Source organism: Jaculus jaculus, chromosome 1 (genome assembly GCF_020740685.1).
Source record: "Jaculus jaculus isolate mJacJac1 chromosome 1, mJacJac1.mat.Y.cur, whole genome shotgun sequence".
NCBI classification, from domain to species: domain Eukaryota; kingdom Metazoa; phylum Chordata; class Mammalia; order Rodentia; family Dipodidae; genus Jaculus; species Jaculus jaculus.
In genome coordinates, this window is record NC_059102.1 from 187,399,246 (window position 1) to 187,424,123 (window position 24,878).

General features: G+C 38.6%; 2 protein-coding genes across 9 annotated transcripts in view; one reads left to right on the forward strand and one right to left on the reverse strand.

The window, feature by feature from the left end:
• Positions 1–19,163, forward strand: part of Clcn3 (chloride voltage-gated channel 3) — a 95,533-nt gene extending 76,370 nt beyond the window's left edge. For 5 of the 8 annotated variants that reach the window (XM_004657142.2, XM_045141338.1, XM_045141333.1 and 2 more), the window contains 4 exons: positions 4,160–4,558; positions 9,197–9,413; positions 14,588–14,663; positions 16,315–19,163. In XM_004657142.2, the coding sequence (XP_004657199.1) occupies positions 4,160–4,558; positions 9,197–9,413; positions 14,588–14,663; positions 16,315–16,473 (851 nt within the window). In that variant the 3' untranslated portion in view covers positions 16,474–19,163. Of the gene's footprint in view, positions 1–4,159; positions 4,559–9,196; positions 9,414–14,587; positions 14,713–16,314 lie in introns of all 8 variants that reach the window. The other 3 variants (XM_045141327.1, XM_004657145.2, XM_045141326.1) reach the window with 2 other exon arrangements.
• Positions 10,997–24,878, reverse strand: part of LOC101616519 (histone PARylation factor 1) — a 39,911-nt gene continuing 26,029 nt past the window's right edge. The window contains exon 9 of the mRNA XM_045141350.1: positions 10,997–12,277. The gene's annotated coding sequence lies outside the window, so the exon portion shown is untranslated. The remainder of the gene's footprint in view (positions 12,278–24,878) is intronic.

The following is a 24,878-nucleotide window of genomic DNA, read 5'->3' on the forward strand; positions in this document are numbered from 1 at the left end:
TGACTTTGCCCTTGCTTCACCTTTGTGCATCAGGCTAATGTGGCAAGCACCTTAACCACAAAGCCATTTTTCCAACCCAGAAAGTTATTTCTTTTTATATTTTTATATTTATATTTTTTATATACTTTTATATAAATGGGCTGGTGAGATGGCTTAGCAGTTAAGGCACTTGTCTGCAAAGCCAAAGGACCTAGGTTCAATTCCCCAGGACCCATGTAAGCCAAATGCCCAAAGTGGTACAAGCATCTGGAGTTCGTTTGCAGCAGCTGAAGGCCCTGGAACACCTATTCTTCTCTCTCTCAAATAAATAAATAAAAATATTTTTTGAAATTCCAGTGAATTTTGGTTATAATGTTTAATAACAGTTGGTGCCAGGACCTTATTTTTGTTCAGGGAGTGAAAATTTTGTACTTATTTTTACATTTATATACTTCAGAAGTGTCACATCAAATGAAGTTATTGGACACCATCCTTTCTGTAAGAGTAGCAAGGATACATGGGTCCCCTGCTGTGGCATTGTGCTGGGTAGGTACAGTGAGGGATACAGAAAGAGGAGTAAACCCAGCTCAGCTACAGTCAGGCTGGGCAAGAAAGCCCACACATAGGAAGAGCAATCAATAGTGAGTGTAGACTGGGACAAAGAGTGCAAGTTAGGACTTTAGAGGGACAAAGAGCTGAAGAACTTCAGGAATGAGAATATGAGTTTTATTATTTTTAAGTCAAACTTGAAGAATTTCACATGTCACTTTGATTCTTCTAAAGCCTGCATCAAAATTTATCTTTAGAGTAGGCGCCTGCTTTATTTTTTGCTTTTTTCATGAAAGGTCTTACTCTAGCCCAGACTGACCTGGAATTCACTTTGTAGTCTTAGGGTGGCCTTTAACTCTCGATGGGCTTCCTACCTGTGCCTCCTGAGTGCTGGGATTAAAGGCGCCCAGCTTCAAAGTAGCCCTTTTTAAAGACTGATACATAATTGTGCTCCGACAGTCCACGGCTCTTTTCTTTGGGCCTTCTTTGCCTCTACTTGAATTATGGGCATGCTAATGACATTACAACATTTTCCATCTGAAATTTTTGGGATCTGATTTCTTCACCAATTAACTTTGGAATCATTTTTAGAGTAGACAGATCTGCCTGGTTCTCACTTCTAACGCCATTTCTAAACATGAACAAGTTTCAATCATCCTTGTTTCTGAGCTGTTACATTCGAGAATGATACAGATTGGGGCAAGATAGATGGCTTAGCGGTTAAGTACCTGCCTGTGAAGCCTAAGGATCCTGGTTCGAGGCTCAATTCCCCAGGACCCACCATAAGCCAGATGCACAAGGTGGCACATGCATCTGGAGTTTGTTTGCAGTGGCTGGAGGCCCTGGCGTGCCCATTCTGTCTCTCTGTCAGTTGCTCTCACATAAATAAATTTTTAAAAAAACTAAAAAATTAAAAATAAATTAAAAAAGAATAGTCCTGTTAATGAATCAGATCCATGGGGTTGCTCTGTGAAGCATTTCCAGAGTACTGTTAGCAATTGTTATATCCCAATTGCTGAGATAAAAGTTCACTAGTTTTCATACTTTTGGTAGCTGCCTTTGACTTCCTCACAGAGTGAGCAAATAGTCCTGTGAATGAATCAGATCCCTGGGGTTGCTCTGTGAAGCATTTCCAGAGCACTCCAGCTATAGCAAAAGCCCCAATTGGTGGACCTTGTATCAGTTTTCTTATTCAGATAAAATGCCAGAATCACCCCATGGAAGAAAAGGATTTACTTTGTCTTACAGTTCCAGAAGGTACAGTCCATCATGGTGGGGAATGCATGGCAGGAGCAGGGAGCTGGTTACATACCTTCATACCAGCAGGGAGGAAGTAAGAGAGAGAACAGCTGGAGTGACTGAGCTGTAACATCTCAAGGCCCACCCGCAGTGACACATGTCCCTTCCATCAAGGCTCTACTAAAGGTTCAATATCATTTCCTAACACCAACACCAAGTGGGGATTAAGCATTCAAACACATGAGTCTGTGGTGGACATTTTACATTCAACCTATCACAGATCTCATCGAAACTTTGTTTTAAAAGATTAGTAAAATTTAAAGATGCAAATTCTTTTTTTTTTTTTTTTCAACAAAACCAGAAAAAGTTTATTACAGCCAAGGCATGACAAAGCTGAACGATCAGGGACACAGCCAGACTTGGGAGCTGGAACTGTGACCATGAAGGAATGGATCATAGGCTTTTTAACAAAAAAATTATTATTTTTTATTAACAGCTTCCATGACTGTAAACAATATCCATGGTAATTCCCTCCCTTTCCCCACTTTCCTCTTTGAAACTCCATTATCCATCATATCCCCTCCCCTTCTCAACCAGTCTCTCTCTTTATTTTGATGCCATGATCTTTTCCTCCTATTATGATGGTCTTGTGTAGGTAGTGTCAGGCACTGTGAGGTCCTGGATATCCAGGCCATTTTGTGTCTGGAAGAGGACATTGTAAGGATTCCTACCCTTCCTTTGGCTCTTACATTCTTTCCGCTTCCTCTTCCGCAATGGACCCTGAGCCTTGGAAGGTGTGATAGAGATATTGCAGTGCTGAGTACTCCTCTGTCACTTTTTCCCAGCATCATGATGCCTTCTGAATCATCACAAGGTCCCTGCCATTAAAGATGCAAATTCTTTGTCCGAGTTTATAACGTGAAGCTAAAGGGATTTGTATGGCAGAGTCTCGGCTTTGCTGTTTTTAGCTTAATAGCTTTGAGAAAGTTCATTTTCTTCTTTAATATATAAATTTCTCATCCATAACATGGAAATATAGTTTGTCTCATGATTGTTTTTTAGTAATATGTTAATATCCTCCCAGATAAAATAAGTGCTTAATTCACAGACAAGTGTTAAATCTTTTTGTAGGGCTGGAGAGATGGCTTAGTGGTTAAGGCACTTGCCTCTGAAGCATAAGGACCTATATTCAACTCCCCAGATCTCACATAAACCAGACACATAAGGTGATACGTGTGCAAAGTTGTACATGTACACGGGGTAGCACATGTATCTGGAGTTCTATTGCAATGGCTGGAGGCCCTCTTTCTCATGCTTGCTCTCATAAAAGCACTTTTATAAACTGACTTGGACATGTGGATATAGGATAGCTGCACAGTGCATGGTGGGTCCTTTGACTAGGACACACCTGGTATAGAGGAGATGCAGACTGCATGGTCGATCCTGTTCGTCCTTCTTATGCTTTTATGTTAAAAACAAATAGGAGGGCTGGAGAGATGGCTTAGTGATTAAGTGCATGCCTGTGAAGCCTAAAGACCCCGGTTCAAGGCTCGATTCCCCAGGACCCACGTTAGCCAGATGCACAAGGGGACACACACATCTGGAGTTCGTTTGCAGTGGCTGGAGGCCCTGATGCACCCATTCTCTCTTTCTCTCTCTGCCTCTTTCTCTCTGTGTTTGTCTCTCTCAAATAAATAAATTAAAATAATACAAAAAAATAAAAAAAAATAGGAAAGGTTTATCTTAATACAGTATGGGCTGGAAAGTCTCATTAGGTTTCTGAGCAAAGGAGCAACATGGTGAAAGTGGTACTTAGGCCAGTGTGGTGGTGTACTCCCACCAGCTTTTGGAGAAAAGGCATGAGGATTGCCAATTTGTGGCCTGCCTGGGCTAGTGAAACCTTGTCTCACAAACACACAAACCAAAAGTAGCATTAGGAAGAGTTACTTGGAACATGGCTTATAAAGTGCTTTTAAGGTAACAGAGCCTAGTCATGGAGGTAAGATAAAATGAAAACAAAATGAAACAACAAAGTCCTCAGGGCTTGGACAGTTTTGGCTTAATATATAAGTTGGTAACAAGAAACCACAATGTACTTCATTACATTTCCTTAACAATAATGAGTTTATAAAGGGAAACTAGCTGGAAACCAAAATGATGACACTGTTTTTGTTGGTCATCTATAATTTTATGAGATAAAGATGATATATTTTCTAATTTTTCTTCAGATCATATTAAAAGTAGTGATTGTTGTCCTACAGAAGGATAATGCTTTTTTTCACTGACCAAGTTCTGTCTGCATTCTGTGTTTAGCTGCCTGTGGCAAGGGTTGTACTGACAAAGAATGGTGAGGATTCTGCCCTTCCTGACCAGTGGTGCCTTTTTTTTCCAGGTGGTGTGACAAGAATGACTGTCTCCCTGGTGGTTATTGTTTTTGAGCTTACTGGAGGCTTGGAATACATTGTTCCCCTCATGGCTGCAGTAATGACCAGTAAATGGGTTGGTGATGCCTTTGGTAGGGAAGGCATTTATGAAGCACACATCCGGTTAAATGGATACCCTTTCCTGGATGCAAAAGAAGAATTCACTCATACCACTCTGGCTGCTGATGTCATGAGACCTAGAAGGAATGACCCTCCCTTAGCTGTCTTGACACAGGACAATATGACAGTAGATGACATAGAAAACATGATTAATGAAACCAGCTACAATGGCTTTCCTGTCATAATGTCAAAGGAATCTCAGAGATTAGTGGGATTTGCTCTCAGAAGAGACCTGACAATTGCAATAGGTACCCTTTATAAAATATATCTAAATGTGTGTTTGGGGGGGGGGGGAGGGAGGGACTGATTGATTATAACTAACTGGGGTCCAAGGGTAAATTGATATTACACTGGTTGTTTTTCTTCTGTGGTTTTTACTTTTCAGTTGAAGTGAAAGGATGTAATTCTGAGATATTGATAAGGCCAGTAAGTTTTTTAAAAAATATATTTATTTGAGCCGGGTGTGGTGGCACACGCCTTTAATCCCAGCACTCGGGAGGCAGAGGTAGGAGGATTGCCATGAGTTCAAGGTCACTCTGAGATGACAGAGTTAATTCCAGGTCAGCCTGGACCAGAGTGAGACCCTACCTCGAAAAACCAAAAAAAAAAAAAAAAAAAAATTTATTTATTTGACAGATAAGGGGGCGGGGAGAGAGGGAGAGGGAGAGGGAGAGAGGGAAAGAGAGAATGGGTGTGCCAGGGCCTCTAGCCACCGCAAATGAACTCTAGATGTGTGTGCCCTTTGTGCATCTGGCTAACATGGCTCCTGGAGAATTGAACCTAGGTCCTTTGGCTTTGCAGGCAAACACCTTATCAGCTAAACCATTCCTCCAGCCTTTGTTTGTTAGTTTGTTTTTTGAGGTAGGATCTCACTCTAGCTCAGGCTGACACTGGAATTCTCAGGGTGGCCTTGAATTCATGGCGATCCTCCTAAGTCTGCCTCTCGAGTGCTCGGATTAAAGGCATGTGCCACCACGCCTGGCCAGTAAGATTTTTAATCTTTTATTCAGTCTGATGCCCTATCCCCAAGATAATAGGACAGACAGTTACATTAAGCCATTGGTCTGTTACTCTCCAATTCTTTGGGCACTGCCTTGAGCTGGACATGTCAGGCATTTGGTGTGTCCCTGAATGTTCTTCATGTGAATGTCATCTCCCTGCCATGTTAACCTCTGTGGCTATTGCAAAAGGATTAAAAATAATTCCTTCTGTCGTTCAGGGAGCTAAGACTAGACAGTGCGGGTAGGGAGAGGAGAGTGGAGAGCATTTCATATGTCAGAATGGATACTCAGCATGAGAGAGGCAGGGAAAGGGAGATGACAGAAAACACATGAAAGAAAAGCTTCTATAGAAAATTACCATTCAGTTTATTAGAACTTGCAGATTTGGAAGAGCTTTTTAAAGACTAGCATTAAAGGTTTGGCTTGGATGACAGGATAGTAGTTGCCAGAGATGACAAAGTGTGTTGTAAGAGTTGGCTGTAGTCAAATGTTTTAGCTTCTGAGCTGTTATCATAGCCAAACCCATCAGGAAAGTACTTCAGTGTTTAGATTTTAGTTATCTAGCTCTCTTGTACTTAGCTAAAGAAGAGGTGAAGAATTTTGGAATTTATATAAATTAAAGGAATTGGCCAAATTTTAAAAGAAAAGAATGCTAAAACTTTAAATAATTCATATCTCTACTTACTGTGGAGATATATACATATTAAAGTTTTGAGAGATAGTATATTGAGAGACAAGATGTTGGAATAGGAATGTGGTACTTTAGATATATGAGATATCGAGACATGGCATCAGAAATGTTAAATCACATGATGACTTTTTGAACATACCTAAATATGTCTCACATATACTTTTGTGAAAGATATGTATAGTACATTTTGCATGTACATTATAAAATTATATTATTTATGTACACACACATGTAAAATTATGCTTTATTGAAAGACATGAAATTCCTCCAGGCTGTTGTACCATTTTTGAAATGCTAAATTAGATAAACTTTCATTTTTGATATTAGAACACAAGTTTTTAGACTATTAAGTGCAAGTAAGAAGTCTCAGATCTTTTTTCTTTTCTTTTTTTCGAGGTAGGGTCTCATTGTAGCCTAGGCTGACCTGGAATTCACTATGTAGTCTCAAGGTGGTCTTGAACTCATGGCGATGATCCTCCTACCTCTGTCTCTGTCTGCTGGGATTAAAGGCGTGCACCACCACACCCGGCTTCAGATCTTTTAAGATATATGTCTGAATAGTATCAGAATATGAAATCTATAGCCGGATGTGGTGGCACACACCTATAATCCTAGCACTTTGGAGGCAGAAGCAGAGAGTTAGGTTAGGTTAGTCTGGGCTACTTAGTTAGTAAGACCCTGCCTCTGAAAAAGAAAGACAAGAAAAAAAAAACATGAGATGTATGTTGTTTCTGCTTCAAAAGCCTGTGAATGAATGCCATCAAAAGGAACTTAAAAAATAAAACCTGGCTGGGTGTGGTGGAACATGCCTTTCGAATGACTGTGAGTTTGTGGCCAGCCTGGAGCTAGAGTGAATTTCAGGTCAGCCTGGACTAGAGTGAGACCCTACCTCAAGGAAAAAAAGTAGAGATTATTTAGCACTTTATATTTTGCTTATTAAAGTAACTGTTACATATATAAGTTACACTCATCATTAAACGCTTTATTTTTAACTGACAAATAGAACCTATATAGTAGTGTGATTTTTCGATAAATGCATATTGTAGAATGATAAATCAAGCTAATATATTCATCATGTCACATACTTATTGTGTCATGAGAATACTTAAAACATCTTAACAAATTTCAAATTAAAAGAAAAGAAATAAAAGTAGCAATTTGTTATTTTTAGGAAGGAAAGATAAGACTGGTGTCTGTTGTAGCCCAGGCTGAACTTAAATTCACTGTGTTATCAAGGATGACCTTGAATTCCTCCTGCTTTCTCTACATCCCAAGTGAAAAGTCACAATTCTTAAGATGACAATTTTAAGGCAAAGAGGCTGGATGTTCACTTCTGGTGCCCTGTGTATATCACAGGAACACTCCAATAAATAACTTAATGATTTTCTAGCAGTAGACTGTGGCTAAAGCTTGGTATGTTACATGTATCTTGCACACACAAGGCTTTGGCTTTGACCCCCCAGAACTGCAATGAATCAATAATAAAAAATGTAAAATTAAGTGCTTTGATATTAAATGTTTAAGTAGTTCATATATTTCCACTGATGTAAGATTTACTATGTGTATTTAAGATAATTGGAGCTAATTTTAACTTGGATGTCATGTCAGTTCTCATTTTGTTTCTATTGATAAAAATTATTGTAACCATAGCTGCTTAAAGACTTTTGCTTTTTATATTAGAATTAAAAATGGTATACAACCCCCCTTTCATTACTCTTCTTAATTTGACTGTATATTTCAGATAACTTAAGGTGAATTACACATAAAAGATACTCATTTTTATTTTTCCACTCCATTTTTTATATTGCTGATGTCATATGTTCTGTCTTTTTACACTGTGTATCCATTAGTGATCCATGCTATCATGAACTATGATAATTATTTAAATCATACCATTCAGCTGTCAAGCATACATAATAATCTAGAGTCTGATGGGCTAAAAGTAAGTTAGTAAGCATTTTTTACTTTTTAAGAATTATGGGGCTGGACAGATAGCTTAGCAGTTAAGGCGCTTGCCTGCAAAGCCAAAGAACCCATGTTTGATTCTCCAGGACCCATGTAAGCCAGATGAGCAAGGTAGTGCATGCGTCTATAGTTTGTTGCAGTGGCTGGATGCCCTGGTGCACCCATTCTCTCTCTCTCCCCCCCCTCAAATAAATTTTTTAAAAAGAATCATATCACTTGCTAATTGCCTTTCTTATTTAATATACTAGGGCCGTACTTCTAAGGGTTAGTGAGCCTTGTAAGTGTAGCCACTAGGTACCTTGCACATGAATATGTTGACAGCAGTTAAATGTGGCTTTGCTGGTCTCAGAAGGAGTAAAAAGCATAAGACTCATTTGTGAGCAGTAGTAACACCTCAGTCAAACTGGTACTTGTTATTTTGGCCTAAATATTTTTGTAACAAAACTCATGCTCAAAATATTTTCTCTGTAACTAAAACTATGTTTACAGATGCATAGTTTTTTCATATAGTTTTAAAAAATACTAGCAAAATAGAATTATGAAATGGGATGATTGTTTTATATCATTCAAACCATTTTGAGGGTTTAATTTTTCTTCTGTGTTCTTTTGTCTCACTGTTGTCTAGCACTGAATCAAAGGTGGGAGTGGTAGTAGATAGAAGACAGAAAAACACACTAGAAGGGAGAAGAAATTGATAGAATCTTTACAAATAACTCCAAAAGTCAGGAGTTAGAATAGTTTCAACCCATGTTTAATGCTCATGACTTACTTGGAATATACTTTAATATCAGAAGAGAAAGACCCAGCTAATTCACAGTGGTAGAACATACAGCAGTCAAAGCAAGGTTGAAGCTTTTTAGACTCAGCTCCAATGCAGTATAAGTGACCTTTAGCATTGACAGCCTTCCTTTTATATGTATATGTATAGGGTTTTAAATTCCGTATTTCAAACATTCTTCCTTCTCTTTTAAAGTAAAAAAAAGATCTTTAGTTCCAGCAAGTGATATAATTAGGCAAAATATCTTACATACATGAAGATTATTGGCCATTGGTAGGTTCCAATTCAGTCAGCTAGAATTACCAAATGGCTTATACGTTGATTTCTTTCTTAGGAAACTAAAAGACAGGAAAAAGTAAAGGGACTAATATTTGTCAAATAAATTACCAAGTGGCCCATTTTAAAAAAAGCTATCAAATTAGAAATTTTATCTTCATTACTTCTTTTCCAGAAAGCGCCAGAAAGAAACAAGAAGGCATCGTCGGCAGCTCTAGGGTGTGTTTTGCACAGCATACCCCATCGCTTCCAGCAGAAAGTCCTCGGCCACTGAAACTTCGAAGCATCCTGGACATGAGCCCTTTTACAGTGACAGACCATACCCCAATGGAGATTGTGGTGGACATCTTCCGAAAGTTGGGGCTGAGGCAGTGCCTTGTAACTCACAACGGGTGAGTTTGGCCCCACAGAAGTCCGTTCCCTGACCTGAACTGATAACCCATGTAATGGAACCTTTTTTTAGGGTAGAGTGCTGAGTCAGCTCCCAAGGGAGAAAGTCTGTGACTTAATAAGGTTATAAATATAGCTTCAGTCAATGAAGTTTCACACTTGCCAGAGAGTAAGAGATGTCTGTTGTCTGCTGTCTTCCCAAATATAAAGTAGCCTTTTTGTCAAGGATACTGTACCTCAGAGTTGGAGAAGAGATGGTAAAACATCTCCAAGTGGAACAGCATTTGAGCTTCGCATATTTTCTAAGGGCACTAGTGGGCCTAGCCTCTGTGGAACACTGCAGAAACTTTTTTCTAAGCATTTCATTTTCTGTGTATAGGTTTGTTGTACTGCTGTAAATTTGTAGATATTGTGCTCTTAGCCAGTTTATCATGGAATGAAGATATGTAAATGAAATCTGTAATTTAGGTGAAAATCTCCTTTAACATAACAATGCTGTTTCTTCTTGATCACCTTCTGCCAACACAAATCTTACATAGAGACTGCCAATAGCACACAAACTATTCATGTATTTAGGGCCCTTTGTTCCCTTACAAGACTGTTCCTTTTTGGGATCCTTTATTTCTTAGGGCTTTTGTTACTGGTTTGTTGTTGGGATGGGATCTCACTTCATAGTTAGCCTGTCCTTGAGCTTGTGATCCTTCTGCCTCAGCCCCCTGGGTTATAGTTGTACATCATCACTCTCAGCAGCTTGTTAGAATTCTTAAGAATGTGGTTTGATGGGAAGGTATGTAACAAAAGTACTATGAATGAGACAAGGGATGTTCTAGGATCCCACGTTAACTAGAAGATGAGACAAGGGGTGTCCTAGGATCCACATTAACTGGGAAGGCAAGACAAGGGGTATCCTAAGATCCCACATTAACTAGGAAGGCAAGACAATAGGTATCCTAGGATCCCATATTTACTGGATGCTTCATCTGACAGCATGAAGATGGCTGAAATACTGCCCTAAACACTCACCCGGGTGGGGTGGCATGCCTAAAATTCCAGCAGTTGGGAGGCAGAGATAGAAGGTTCACTGAGTTCAAGGCCAGCCTGAGACTACATAGTGAACTCCAGGTCAGACTGGGCAAGACCCTACCTTGAAAAATCCAACTGAACCAAAATAAAACAAAAATAAACAAAAAACTTACGAGAATTTACACAGCAAGTATTTTTATTTCATTTTTTACATTTTGTTCAAATGTGGGTAACAGAATACCTGATGTCTTTAGAGAAAGGAATCCTAAAGAATAGAAAGGAAGAAAATGATTTTGCAAACACTTTCACATTTCTTCATTGAACTCTATGGGAACTGCACACTTAGTGGAGGATCCTCATTCATAAAGGTAGTAATTAAAACAGGCAGGTTTCATGATTTGCTCATACTCTCCTTCCAACTTAAAAAGCCCAATTTCTTGCTACTATTTCACACTATAAATTAGTACACTGTAGTATATAATTTTGTCTGTGTGTGTGTGTGTGTGTGTGTGTGTGTGTGTGTGTGTGTGGTTTTTTAAGGTAGGGTCTTGCTCTTGTCTGACCTGGAATTCACTATGGAGTCTCAGGCTGTCCTCAAACTCACAGCGATCCTCCTACTTCTGCCTCCAGAGTGCTGGGATTATAGGCATGCACCACCACGCCCACCTTTTTTGGTGGTGGTGTTTATTTCTTAACCTACAAAAACATTTTCTTGGCCAGTAAAGTAGATCATATCAGGTTAGGAATAGGAATATCATTGATATTTTTACTTCTGTAAATAACAAAAACTGAGAGCATTAGATTCATGGTCAGTGCTATGCAATTTGCTAATTAAAATTACAGAAGCAGGAAATAAATCATTAAGTACATAAAGTTCTTTGGGGGGGGCGGTTAACAAAGATATTTTAATATAGATTTAAGCACCAAGGATAAGAAAGGCATACAGAAAAACAGACCAGAGAGCATGTATGGGGGCTTCTCCTAGAATCACTGAAAGGGATAAAGCTTTTATTAAGAAGTAGTTTGGTACTGTGAATGAACTTTGCATTATTTTTAAAACCTTACACTAAATGTAAATGTTACTACAACTTACATTTGGCCTGTGCTTGATCTAAAGTCATTTGTATAAATGAGCAATTAAAAGATATTTAAATGCCATTATAAAAAAAAGTAGTTTGGAATTATTAAATATCATAGGCACTGTTAAAGAAGAGATGTGTACCATAAAGTATTTGTGCACCATAAATTGCTTTCTAATTTAAAAAATAGCAATGCCACTTTTCATGATTTAAAAAGTTAACAAATGCTAGGTAAACATTTTGTCATAAAGCTTTGCCTTGTGTCCTTTTAATTCTTAAATTCCTCAGTTGGAACCTAAGGTGAACTATTTCTAAGCCATGACTTGCTTTGAGCTGTTCTCTGTGCTGGCATGTTTTCCTTTCTGTGCTAACTAACACACAAATGTCATTCCTAGGTTGTGATTAATTATGACCACAGGGCCATAATTTCATTAACATTATATCTTATGTTTCATCTTGCTGATTAATTCACAGAAAAATGTTTAAGAGTGAAATAATTAAAGTGTTAGGGGACATGAGTTAGCCAGTTAAAATTTTAACCTGATACTGATAGCTTATATGAAAAGTGAAGGAACTTTGTCTTGATCTCATTTTTTTTGTGTCCTTTTTGGAAAAAAAAAAAAAGATGATTTGGGGAGGTGGCTCTTGGGACTCTGTTTTCTGTAAGGGATGTAAGGAAGCGTAGGATGTCTTCTGTGAGGTTAAGTTAGGAGTCCTGGCTTGTGTGAGAGCAGCCATCAGTATTCTCCAGGTCATGCCAGGGCCTTAAACGGGGACACAAAAAAGAATGAGATGACGGATGACGGGCATTGTGGCTGCTGACCAGAAGGTGTCAGCTAAGTATTGATGTCCCACATTCTATATTTTAATTTAGGAGGATTTCTCAGTCTTGGTAGATAGGATGAGAATAAGGAGTTGTTCAAAAAAAAAAAATTGCAACTAAGTAAGTTTAGACAGTATTTAATTAAATATAACTGATGTTGCTTTGGACTTCTCAGGACTTTAAAAATATTGATATTCTTTGATTTCCAGATTGGGGTAATAGGAAACATAGTTCTTATAACTTATTGCAAATGCAACCATTTTTTGGTGGGGTGAAAGAAATGGGAAGAATTCATGGGACCAGTGCTCTTTGGAACGTACTCTGTGAAATGCTGGTTTCTGTGCTGTTTGTTTTTGCATTACTTGTCAGCTTAAAAAGAAAGTGTGTTATTTTCAAATGAGACACACTTTGTGCTGATTTCCCTCCCTACAATCACCAAAGCAGCCCTTATCCTGGTCTCACCGCTCTGGCCAGTCTTCACTGCTGAACTGGGAACTGGATTTCTCCCTTTCTAGTTGTCATTCTATAAGTCTCTCATTTTGCCACTTGGTCCTTACAAATTTGTAACTTTTCCTAACTAAGGCACAGGATGGTAGAGTTTACTAATAAAACGGAAATTAATCATTCTATTAGATAAACATGAGTAAGAGTGAAAATTTTTCTCATTGATTTGTCAAGTTTCCTAATAACTATAAAGTCATATGAGCTGAGAGCTTTTTAAAGATTTTTTCTTATCATATAGTAACAGTATAAAATATAGGTTACATTACATTTTCACACATGCATAGAATGTACTTTGAATAATTCACTACCACCCCAATAGCTTTTTTTTTTAAAAAAGAATTCAAAACATTTAGTCAAAGAACAACCTCCATTTAGTGACCAAATATTCATTTTTTTTTAAACAAATACTTATATGCAAGCAGATAAAGACAGAGAATCAGGGCGATGGGTTCACCAGGACCTCCTGCCACTGCAAACAAACTCCAGACACACGCCACATTATGCATCTGGCTTTGTGTTGGGTACTAAGGATTCCAAGTTGGGCCATCAGGCTTTGCAAGCAAGTGCTTTCAACTGCTGAGCTATCTTTCCAGCCTCTTACTATTCATTTTATATAATGTAGTTTCTGACCTTTAAGAGGGAAGTTCCCAGACTGAAACTTTTGTCTTTATAAAATAAATAGAAAATAGTAACAAAACATGAACAGAGAACCTGTTTCTGCTTTTCAATTTTTCTATCCACTGCTTCCCCATCTCCCCGCCACTCTTGTTTAATAAGGGACATGATTATAAATAAGGTCCATATTTCTCTAAAGTCCCCTGGTGTGATTCTTGAGCAAGTCAGATATTCAAAGGCAGCTTACCAGGAGAGTTAATTTAACCAGATCACTGAGGAAAAGCTCAGTCCCTCTGAAGGGCGTTTTGGATGGGCTTCCAGGCTTTCAAGTCTTTCTTGGGTGTTTTACTTTTGCTGTTAATATTGCCCCACACTGTGAATGCATTCATTTGTTATAAAGCCAGGAAGTGGGTGTTTGTTTTGATAATTAAAAGCAGTCCAATTAGTTTCAGATATAAGAATTTGTGACCATACCTTTGATGTGATGACATGTAATCTGAGAAATAACTTTAGTGTGCATTAAATAAATATCACTTTGGACCTTCCTCATATGGTTATGGCTTTTAATAAGCAGTTACCTTCAATACATTAAAAACAAGGAAGCCTGTCTGGGGACAGCAGTATTTACTGCATATTGCTTTGCTTTGAATTCCAAATAATGGTCAAATACAAGAGATTTCTTAAATCTCCTCACAGACTCTGAAACTAAGCCTTCCTCTCCTAGGTCTAAATGACAGCTGCTATTACAACACTGTAGAATTAGAAAAATACAATCACCTAAGGAGAGAACACTGAAAGTGAATCTAAATTTCAGGTTTATAGCTGTGTCAGTATTGTTTCTTTTGTACTTTTCATTTTAGTCATTTCCATACTAAACTTTCATAATTTTGATTTTTAATGAGAGGAAAATAACCCACCACTACAAATAATAATCTGTCACTTTTGAAGCCAGTAGAATTTCTGCAAAGGGAGCCTAAGTTTTTAAATCATCTTTTGTTTTTATCTTTCTAAAGTTCATGAGAAGCATTCTTATGATTCATGTTTTTATTTTCTTCCTTCATTCTTTATCATTTTGATTGGAACCTCTTTTAATTTAATTTCTCACAGTTATTAGCATAATAATCTGTTTCAGGATTGTCTTGGGGATCATCACTAAGAAGAACATTTTAGAGCATCTCGAGCAACTAAAGCAGCACGTGGAGCCCTTGGTGACTAGATGTATCAGATCTCCTCACTAGACACCCTAGGAGTCAGGAGGCATGAAACCTGTGAACGGTTTAGTTCTCTCCCAGATACCGGCTAAACAAAACAGTCTTACCATGCTGCCACTTACATTTGTACCTGATCAGATGTCTGTGAGATAAATTTAGATTACGTCTAAAATTCCACTTGTAGAAAGTAAGCAGAAGTTAACATCTCTCATCAAAACCATTAGTTTTAATTTAAAACTTCAAGAACAAAAGTTTGGTGTTTGAATGAGGAAACATTATTGGACATGCTTAAACATGAAAAATCTGTTTACCTTAGTGGATGCACCGGTCTCAGAAGACTCCTGACTGGTTAAAAAGTGCCTGCTCTATCACCCGCCAACCCTTAATTCTTTATGCTTCCTAATCTGTGGTAGTCTTGTGGTAGACCTAAGCTCCTGTGTGACTTTAATGAGCTTAGCAAGTAGAACTGCTGACTGTTGAATGAATTTTTAATGGGCACACTAACTATAGCATAATGTGTAACATTTGTGATCATAGTAATTCTTTTTCTGCTATCCCCTGCATATGTTCAGTTTGAATGTGTGTCCTGCCATTTCATTAGTGAGTTGTACATAGGCCATGTATGTGCCCCTTTTGTATGTTTCTAGAATGCCATAAGCAGCTTTTGGGGTCAATTGCATTTGTGTTAACAGGCTTTATGTCTTAGTGGTATTACAACAGATAAATTTTGATTTATCTTATAACAAAATTGTCTGGCTTTAGCAATTAATGCCTCAAATTATTTTGCACATTGATATGAAACCTGACCCCATGTTTAAGTACACAGAATATGTATTCTTGTTGTATGCTAATATTTCACAAGTGTTTCATGCATCCTTTATTTAAAAATTACTAACCAAAATACAATGCCTACTCATTCTGCTTTCTGCTTCACCAATAATAATCTATTATGACTGTTTCTTGATTTCTCACCTATTTTTTAATGTAAGCATTAACACCTAAGACTTTCATAAAAGCACTATTATCTTTGCTAGAGGTCTCTAAAGTAAAACAAAAAAGGAACCATTAATAAGTATGCTCTGGATTATGCTGCAGACTTTTTCTTTGGGTTCTGAAGTTTGGAAGTACAGCTTTGTGTTGACTATTTAATATTTTATGTCAATTGTATGTGCTTTCATGAATATTCTGCATACAACTGAGCAATCCTTAAGTTGTTATTTCTGAAAATTGTTTTTTATTCAACAAAAAGTATTAAGAGGCACTTTAAAAATTATTTTCTTAATAGAATGGGAATGACTTTTCTTTCTCAGTTTGGATCAGCATCATTCTCTGTTCATACATCTTTCCCATTTTTGTCACTTTTTTGTTGGCATACTTTAATCAAAATTGCTGTGCTGCAATGAAACATATGGTGCTGAGTCTCAGTGGAAAGGACCTCATTCTGTGAGGTGGCAGCACTTTGATCTCAAAGGATGGCTGCTGGATAATTTCATTGCCTTTACCAATAAGAAACCTTTGTGAAAATACAAAACCAGGCTGCTTGCTTTGCTACCTATCCCTGTCAACAAAAAGGATTTAGCTGTAGATGTAGCTTCTCTTTTCCCTTTCCCTTTTATTTTAATAGCACTCTTCTGTTTATCCCTTTCAGGCGCCTCCTTGGCATTATAACAAAAAAAGATATCCTCCGTCATATGGCCCAGACGGCAAACCAAGACCCCGCATCAATAATGTTCAACTGAATTCCATAGATGAAGAGAGAGAAGAAACAGAAGAGGAAGTTCGTCTGTTGAGTAGCACAACTCTTTAACCTGAGGGACTTGTCCACTTTTTTTCCTTCTTAAAAAAAAAACAACAAAAAACAAAAAACAGTATGAGCCAATGAAGTTCTTGCAACCTGGTTTGCAAGTCATGCTGGTGGAGTAGAGGAATTGTTTGGAAGGGAAAGGAGAGAGGTAGTTCCCTAACTGGAGCAGTAAATCATCTCATGCCGTTCTATACTGGCTACATCATGGCAGATGTGCCATGATGGCGTAGGCCTGAGCCTCCATGGAGTTGACCTGGAGTCCTTGAGCACCTGGCTGTTACTTCAGCATCTCAGAGACACATTATTATCCCTGTTTCTGGAGGGATTACTTTGAAGTGAGCCATCTACTAAGACTGCAAGGTCTTGCCTTTTTTTATCAGCACTGTTCTGTTTAATTCATGAATTATATAGTTAAGCATTACATTTCTACATTCCAGAAGAGCTTTTCTTTCTTTCCCTCTCTCCTGAGCTGTAACAAAGCCTCTTTAATTGGTGTACCCTTTTGAAGCAGTCCTTTCTCATATTGAGATGTACTGTAATTTTCCTGAGGTTTCATCACAAGAAAGGAATGTTTCTTGTGCCATTAACCATGAAGTCCTACCATCATTAAGGCTTGGAACAGTGCATACAAAGGCTGGCCAAACAGGTTAAAATCCTGAAGTATGAACAAAATCCCCAGCTTATGTGCTGTGTGGTTCAGAACTGAAAACAAACTTCACTTTGAACTGTTTTATTTTTCCTCTCAGATTTTATGGATAATGTGACCTGGTCTTATGCAAATTTTCTATTTCTAAAATTACTACTATGACATACAAGTGCTGTTCAGCATAACTAAGCTGCTGCTGCGTGACAGTGATGAGATGGAAGGATTCCATTAGCTGTGTCTGGTATTAATTGCATGTTACAACACTGGATTATTTTTCCCTTGAAGCTATATCAGTCCTTTTCTTTCAAGATGTTTAACTGCTGACACTGAAGATGAGGTGTAATTCATAACTTGCACTAAATGTATATTTGTTTTCTTAAAAATTACCATTCTTATTTATATTTTTATGGATTAAAATTTATAAAATACAGATCAGTTCATATCGCACTTAAATAATTTTATCTTTTTAGTGTGGTTTTTATAGACTAATTTGACTTACAAATATGGAGGTATAAACGTTTACAATGGGAGCAAGGGTTTCAGAAAATGTGGCTCCTTCTCTGTGACCAGTGTGCGCATAAATATACCTTCTTCAGATCTCTCACTGCCATCTCCTGGATTCTGTCTTCTGATCTGTCCATTCTGACCCACAAACAGAAAGCTGAAAACACTTAAATTACTTAGTAGGTGAAAACCAAAACTTAGTGCTAGCCTTTTTTTTTCTTTTAGAAAAATAAAATTAAACAAAATAATGGAAATAATAAAATTGTAAAGGTAGCAGTTAAAATTCTAAGCTGAGCATCACCTTTGATTGATGGGTAGTTCCTGTCTGTATTTGGTGTCCACTGATGGTTTGAATAGCTAGAGTGCACAATGTTTGCAGGATGAGGTAAATGCAACACAGAGTATTAGGAGTTCTGGGAAATGCCTGTCCTAATCATGCTCTTAATTCGCTATTGGCAAAGGGAATTTGCTCAATAGGCTGGCCTAAATATCCCGTGATTATGCATTTTTGATAGGCAAATGAATTTTTTCAGACATTTTTCTGAAACAACTGGCAATGAGCCATTTTTACATTTTGAAAGTGATTTCTTCTCTTCCTAGTTCTTAACCATACCTGGAAGATCACCTCAGATCTGTGTGAACTTGAAGACTTACAAGATCATGAAGCCATATTAGAATGATTGAAAGTCGAGCTAAATTTTAGAATTTCTTAGCTATGCTACAATCTGCCAAAAAATTAATATTTTTTCACGTTACTTATTTTGCTTGGCAGATTTTGAGTTCTTTTTTATAACCCCTTAAGTGTACCTTTGGCTGTGCCCAGTGAAATAGTTTAAAATGACAGGTCTGTTTATTCACATGAGCAGACCTGCAGTGTGCAAGGCACTGCTCCAGTACCAACTCCTCAGTATGGCTTAAGGAGAAGCATGTTTCTTTGTAGATAGGTTCATGCACTAAAGCGAACTTGGATTTTACTGTCCATATTTCCTTTTATTTCAGATTCTGTTTTCATGACTCATCTTGCTTCAGAGACTGACATTTCAGGGCGGATATTCAAACATAAATTTTCTTCTTCGTTTTATGTCTATCTCTGATGTGTCTTACTACTAATATTGGAAAAGTGCCGATTTTTGATGCATTCAGAGGTTTTCTTTTGTATTAGCATCTGTTCTAGTTTTCTTTTTCATACATTAAGGTTTATCTGCTTTTCAACCAAATGAAATAGTGGAGACCATGAAATACATGTGCCTCACTAATTGGCAAACTCGTTGACCAATATAATTAGAGTAGCGCCTTATTTGAGTACCCTTTTTGAGAAGGTATGATGAGAATGGGCAAGTGTGTCAGCATCTCGAATTCTTATTAATAACTGTTTTCAGTTTTGGTTCATGAAGAATGCTTAGTTTGTTAATCTGTGATGTTGCCTAGAGTTGTATTTATCTGTTTTTATTTATACTAGTGTAGTAAAGCTGCATATCATTACAGTAAAAGTGATTACTGTGATGAATTAACCAGAAAATCTATTAAAATCTCTATAACAATGTGTGGTTTGGCCTTTAATTATACCTGTCACAACCCCCCACCCCCACACTGTTGCACTATGTGGTGCAGCTCAGCGTGCCTAGCACATGCAGCCTCAGAGTGGTGACTATAATGCTTCTGCCAGGGCACCACCATTCCTATACTTGTAAGCAAGGAGCCAAGGAAGGGAGACTGATGGTAGCTTGAACAGAAGATAGTATTGCTGTTGTCCGTCAAGATTCTAGTTCATTTTCAAAAATGTTAATTGTTTGAAGAAAATTAATACTCATGAAAACAGGTTAAATTACATGATTTTAACAAATTTCCTTGGAGATATGTTAACAACTTTTCTAAAAGGGAATGGTAAACATTTGAATAGGATTTCAGTTTTCTAATAGTACATTTCTAGTTAAAAGGAAAAGAGTGAAAAGCCAGGGTAATCCTTTATGATTTATTTTCAGTACTGCATATTGAATGTACAGCGTTAGGCACTATTTTATAGTCTTGAAGTTTACATTCCAGTAAGAAAAACCCTCACAAATCTTTACTATATCAGATGGTGATTCTTCTCTCAGCAAAATTTTAAGAACTGTGTACCACACACTACAATTAGTATGCAAAATCAGGCCAAAAAGCCCATTCTAGTAGTATTCCTAGAGATCAAAAACTGAAGGTGTGTACTTATTTGCATGGGTGTTCCTGTGTTCATAGAGAACAGTCATAGAATACCTCAGGGTATTATTTGAGCAAAAATCTCAAGGTAGTATCATTAACTTATTACTATAAGGTAATATCTGAGAGAATAACATATACCTGTGAGAATGTTCAAGAAGAGAGAACATCCTGAGGTAAAATATTCTTGCAAGGTTCAAGGAATACCATGTTGACCACTGTGGCTGTAGAGGGGTAGGAGAGAATGGTAGCAAAGAGGCAGGCAGGTGGTGAAAAAGCCTGATTTATTCTGAATAAAATGGCAAATGAGTAAGGCAGAAAAGTGGCATAATCTGTCTGCAAATGACTCCACTGATAAATGGGCAGAGGGGCAGCAGGAGGGCTGGTTGGGCTCTGGAACAATCCAGGTGAGTACATCAGAGATGTGAGCCTGACAGACTTGTCAGAGGTGGTACAAGTCAGACAAAATTTGCTAATGGATGTATGATGAGTAGAAGTGAGGGCTTAGGGATGAGGGAGTGTCTCCAAAGGTTTTAGTCTGAGTAATGACAGAACAATGGAATGGCCTGGACTGGGAAAGACTTCAGGAGGAAGAAATTATAGTGTGATCTCACTTTAGGCATTGAGTTTTAAACACCTGGAGCTGTGGAAGTGGCTCAGTGTGGTAAAGCACTTACCACACATTCTTGAGGACTAAAGTTCAGATCCTATCACCCAGGGAAATGCCAGGCAGATGTGGTGACCTGCTTGTAGTCCCAGTGTTCAGGAGGCAAAAGCAGGATCCCTGGACAAGCTAGGTAGCTAGAGTAGCTCATTGGCAAGCTCCAGATTCAGTGAGTAGCCAGCCATGAAGGAAGGCAACATGTGTAAACCTCTGGCCTTGATGTATACCCCCAAAACATGTACCCTTACACACATCACACATATGCAAAAATGGTTTGACTACCTTTTAGAATTCCAAGTGGGGGTGTCAAATAGGCACTAATAAACATGAGATTCAAGTTTAGGAGAAAGGTCCAGCCTAAAAGTTAAATAGGGGTGGATTCTAGACAGGATGAAATTGCAGAGAAAGTTGTGGACAGATAAACAGCACAAGGCTCAATTGAGTGCTGGCTTACATGCAGATGTGGTGAGATGAGAGCCAGCAAAAGGAGGAACTACCAACCAGTGAGCTGGGGAGGGGTCCTATTGAAAAGAGATGTCTTGGGCTGGAGAGATGGTATAGTGGTTAAGGTGCTTGCTTGTGAAGCCTAGCGCTCAATTCCCCAGGACCCACATAAAGCCAGATAGATGTACTAGCTGGCACATGCATCTGGAGTTCATTTGCAGTGGTTGGAGGCCCTGCCATGCCCATTCTCTCTCTTCAGTTTAAGAAAAAAAGGAAGTGTCAGGCTGGAAGGATGGCTTAGCAGTTAAGGTGTTTGCCTGCAAAGCCAGAGGACCCAGGTTCAATTCCTCAGGACCCACGTTAGCCAGATGCACGAGGGGGTGCACGTGTCTGGAGTTCATTTGCAGTGGTTGGTGCGCCCATTATCTCTCCCTCTTTCTCTATCAAATAAATCATAAATATTAAAACATATATTCTAAAAATAAAGGAAGTGTTGGGCTGGAGAGATGGCTTAGCAGTTAAGCGCTTGCCTGTGAAGCCTAAGGACCCCGGTTCGGGGCTCCATTCCCCAGGACCCATGTTAGCCAGATGCACAAGGGGGCGCATGCGTCTGGAGTTCATTTGCACTGGCTGGAAGCCCTGGCGCGCCAATTCTGTCACTCTCTCTCTCTCTGCCTCTCTATCGTTCTCAAATAAATAAAAATAACAAAAATTTTTTTTTTTAAAAAGGAAGTGTCTACAAAAGCAAGTGAAGGAGAGCTTTAAGAGCCATCAACAGTCAAGTGTTGATAGAGGAATGGCCATCCACAGTATAAGGTCAGACTGGCAGGGAAGAAACTACAGGTACCTTTCCTGTGAGGTTTTCGGGAAAGGAATTTGTTATTAAGGGTTAAGATTCCAGACATTATTACTTCTGTTGTTACTAAAGGAAAGGTTCAAGAGAGAATGGCCCAAGATCAGGTTTTTATTTATTTATTTATTTTTTTGGTTTTTCGAGGTAGGGTCTCACTCTAGCCCAGGCTGACCTGGAATTCATTATGTAGTCTCAGGGTGTCTTTGAACTCAAGGTGATCCTCCTACCTCTGCTTCCCAAGTGTTGGGATTAAAGGCATGTGTCACCATACCCGGCTAAGATCAGGTTTTAAGATACGGTATATTATAGCTTTCTTTGCTAATTATGAGACTGCTTCAGAAGGAAGTTAATGGTCTGAGAGAGAGAGAGCCTTGTGTACCCCAGAGATAATGGGATCTTGGGACAAAAGGTAGAACATTAAGTAGCCTTTATGGTAATGCAGAAAGGTCAATATTATGCACAGTTGGCAGGCTCCTGAGATTTTGCTCTTTTTTTTTTTTTTTAAACTATTTATGAGAAACAGGGAGAGAATGGGTGCTTCAGGGCCTCAAGCCACTGCAAATGAACTCCAGACACATATGCCACCATGTGCATCTGACTTAAGTGGGTTCTGGAGAGTCAAACTTGGGTCTTTAGGCTTCACAGGCAAGCACTTTAACCACTAAGCAACTCTCCCACCCCCAATTATTTTGATTTGATCATATTTTCTCAGTGAAATGAACTGAAATGAACTGATGCAATACAAATTTTAGCAAAGTTCAGGGGGCATATGGCATAGGTGTCTGAAGTTAAAATAAGACCAAATGACAAGATAGTGATTTTTATCTCTAGCTACTTGATTCTGAGTAGATCTCAGGTAAGGAATGGGCAGTTCTTTATGACTTAGGGTCCTAACTTAGGCAGCATGAAGTTGAGGGTAGATAAGTGATTATAAAGATGGGAAAGTACAGGAAGATGGAATGGGTAGGATGAAAGAGGTGGTTACAAACTTTAATCAAGTTGAACAATTGCTGAAGTACTAGAGGAAGACAGATGGAAAGAAAGATGGGCGATGACGTTTAGAGTGAAGGATGTGTGGAATTATAATAAGGGAGTTTGGTTTTCATTATTGATATGGACCAGTTACAAGCTTGTTGATGGTCTAGACTGTTAGTAGTTCAGGGATCTGAGAGGTCAGGATAGTGGAGACATCATCACCAACAAGGAATATGATGATATTTTCAACAGAATGCTCTTTAGCCAGTAAGGTTAAAGTGGCTGTCACCTGAGAGGCTTATGTTCTACAGTATATAAAGCATCACCTCCCACATAGCTTATAGCTTTCCATCATCCTTGGACTTAACCATTCTACATGTCTGAAAATACAGAAACTCCATTGAGCTCGAGAAAGCTAACTAACCCATATGAGTTAGTTTAAATCACATATTCCCATGGACTCCTGTTTTGTAATGCTTGGTCTCCAAGCTGGTGTCATTTGGGAGGTGGGGCCTTGCTGGAGGAGACATGCTGCTATGGATAGTTTTAGAGTTCTCCTGTGGCATAGCTTAGCTCACCTGCTGCTTTCTGCCAGCTCTACCATCCTTCCCCAAGCTTCCTCCCGAGACTGGAAGCCAAAGTGTAAACCCTTTCCTCCTATCAGCCACCTTTGGCCAGGTATTTTGTCCTAACAACAGAAAGGTAGCTACAGTATTTAGGTAACTACAACAGTTGGGTATTGATTGTTAAGTCTTGATTGGGCAAGGTGCTTTATTCATGAAAGTGCTTAGGCACTTAAAATATGTTCCAGCTAGATTCTAGGGAGAGGAGAGTGATGTAGACAAACACTGAGGATACTCAAAATGCCCCAACGTAAAATCCAAAAGCTGCTGAGAACTCAACCCTAAAAATAGTTTTTAAAGCAAGTATAGGTAGGAATATGCCTGTAGAAGTGAAGGAAAGGCCAGAAAAGAAGGTTTGGTATTATATAGTGATGAGCTTGGGCTTGTTCTTGAATGAAAACATGTTCAGTAACTGAAAGATCAGGTTCTTCCTGGAACCCTTGACACAACTTGTTGGCAATTGAGACAGCCCTCTGGAAACTCTGTTCATAAATGTAAAAATTATAACTGCCACGTGTCTGTCTGTTTCTCTCTCCCTCTCCCTCTCTCTGTCTCTCTCACACACACACACAGTTTTTGCAGGGCTGAGTACCAAGTCCATGTTCTCACATATTTCAGGCAGGATGCTCTACCATAGAGCTATATCCTCAGTCCCACAACTGTCACATTATTGGCATTAATGTCCAGGTCCTATCTTGGTGTTAATATGCAAGTATAGCCTTCTGAAGGTAGTTCTTGTGAGGCTTGTGTGTGACATGGACAGAAAGCTGATCCTTTTAATTCCTTGATAAGTCCTTTTAGAATTCATACTGATCCCAAGGGGGGCGCGTGTGCGCGCACACACACACCTATATCTATATATCTTACAGGGCTGGAGAAATTGCTTAGTGGTTAAGGCATTTGCCTGTAAAACCAAAGGATCCAGGTTGGATTTCCCATCACCCACATAACCATATGTACAAGGTGGAAGCATGCATGTGGAGTTAGTTTGCAGTGGCTGGAGGAGCTGGTGCACCCCTTCTCTCTCCCTCTCAAAATAAATATTTTTAAAAACTCTTACAAACTGTAATTTTTGAGATTGTTGCATCACCACATGACAAAATTCAAGGAAATCTAGTATTTTTAGCTAGTCTGGTACTTTTTACTGACTTATAAAAGTATTTTATTTATTTACTTATTTGAGAGAGAAAAAAAAGTCAGATAGAGATGGAGAGAATAGGTGTGCTAGGGCCTTCAAGCTGCTGCAAATGCACTCCAGATGCATGCACCACCTTGTACATCTGGCTTTCGTAGGTCCTAGGGAAACAAAGGTGGGTCCTTTGGCCATTTCCCCAGCCCTTTTTTGTTGACTTAATAGAAGATCACTTAAATGTGGATCATCTATTTTATAACTGTGTTAACACCGGGAACAGTATAAAGTTAAACCCCTTAAAATTCAAGAAATTAAGAAGAAAACTCAAGTGTCTAGAATGTTAGCCAATTTATGACTATGGTGGCCTTGTTACC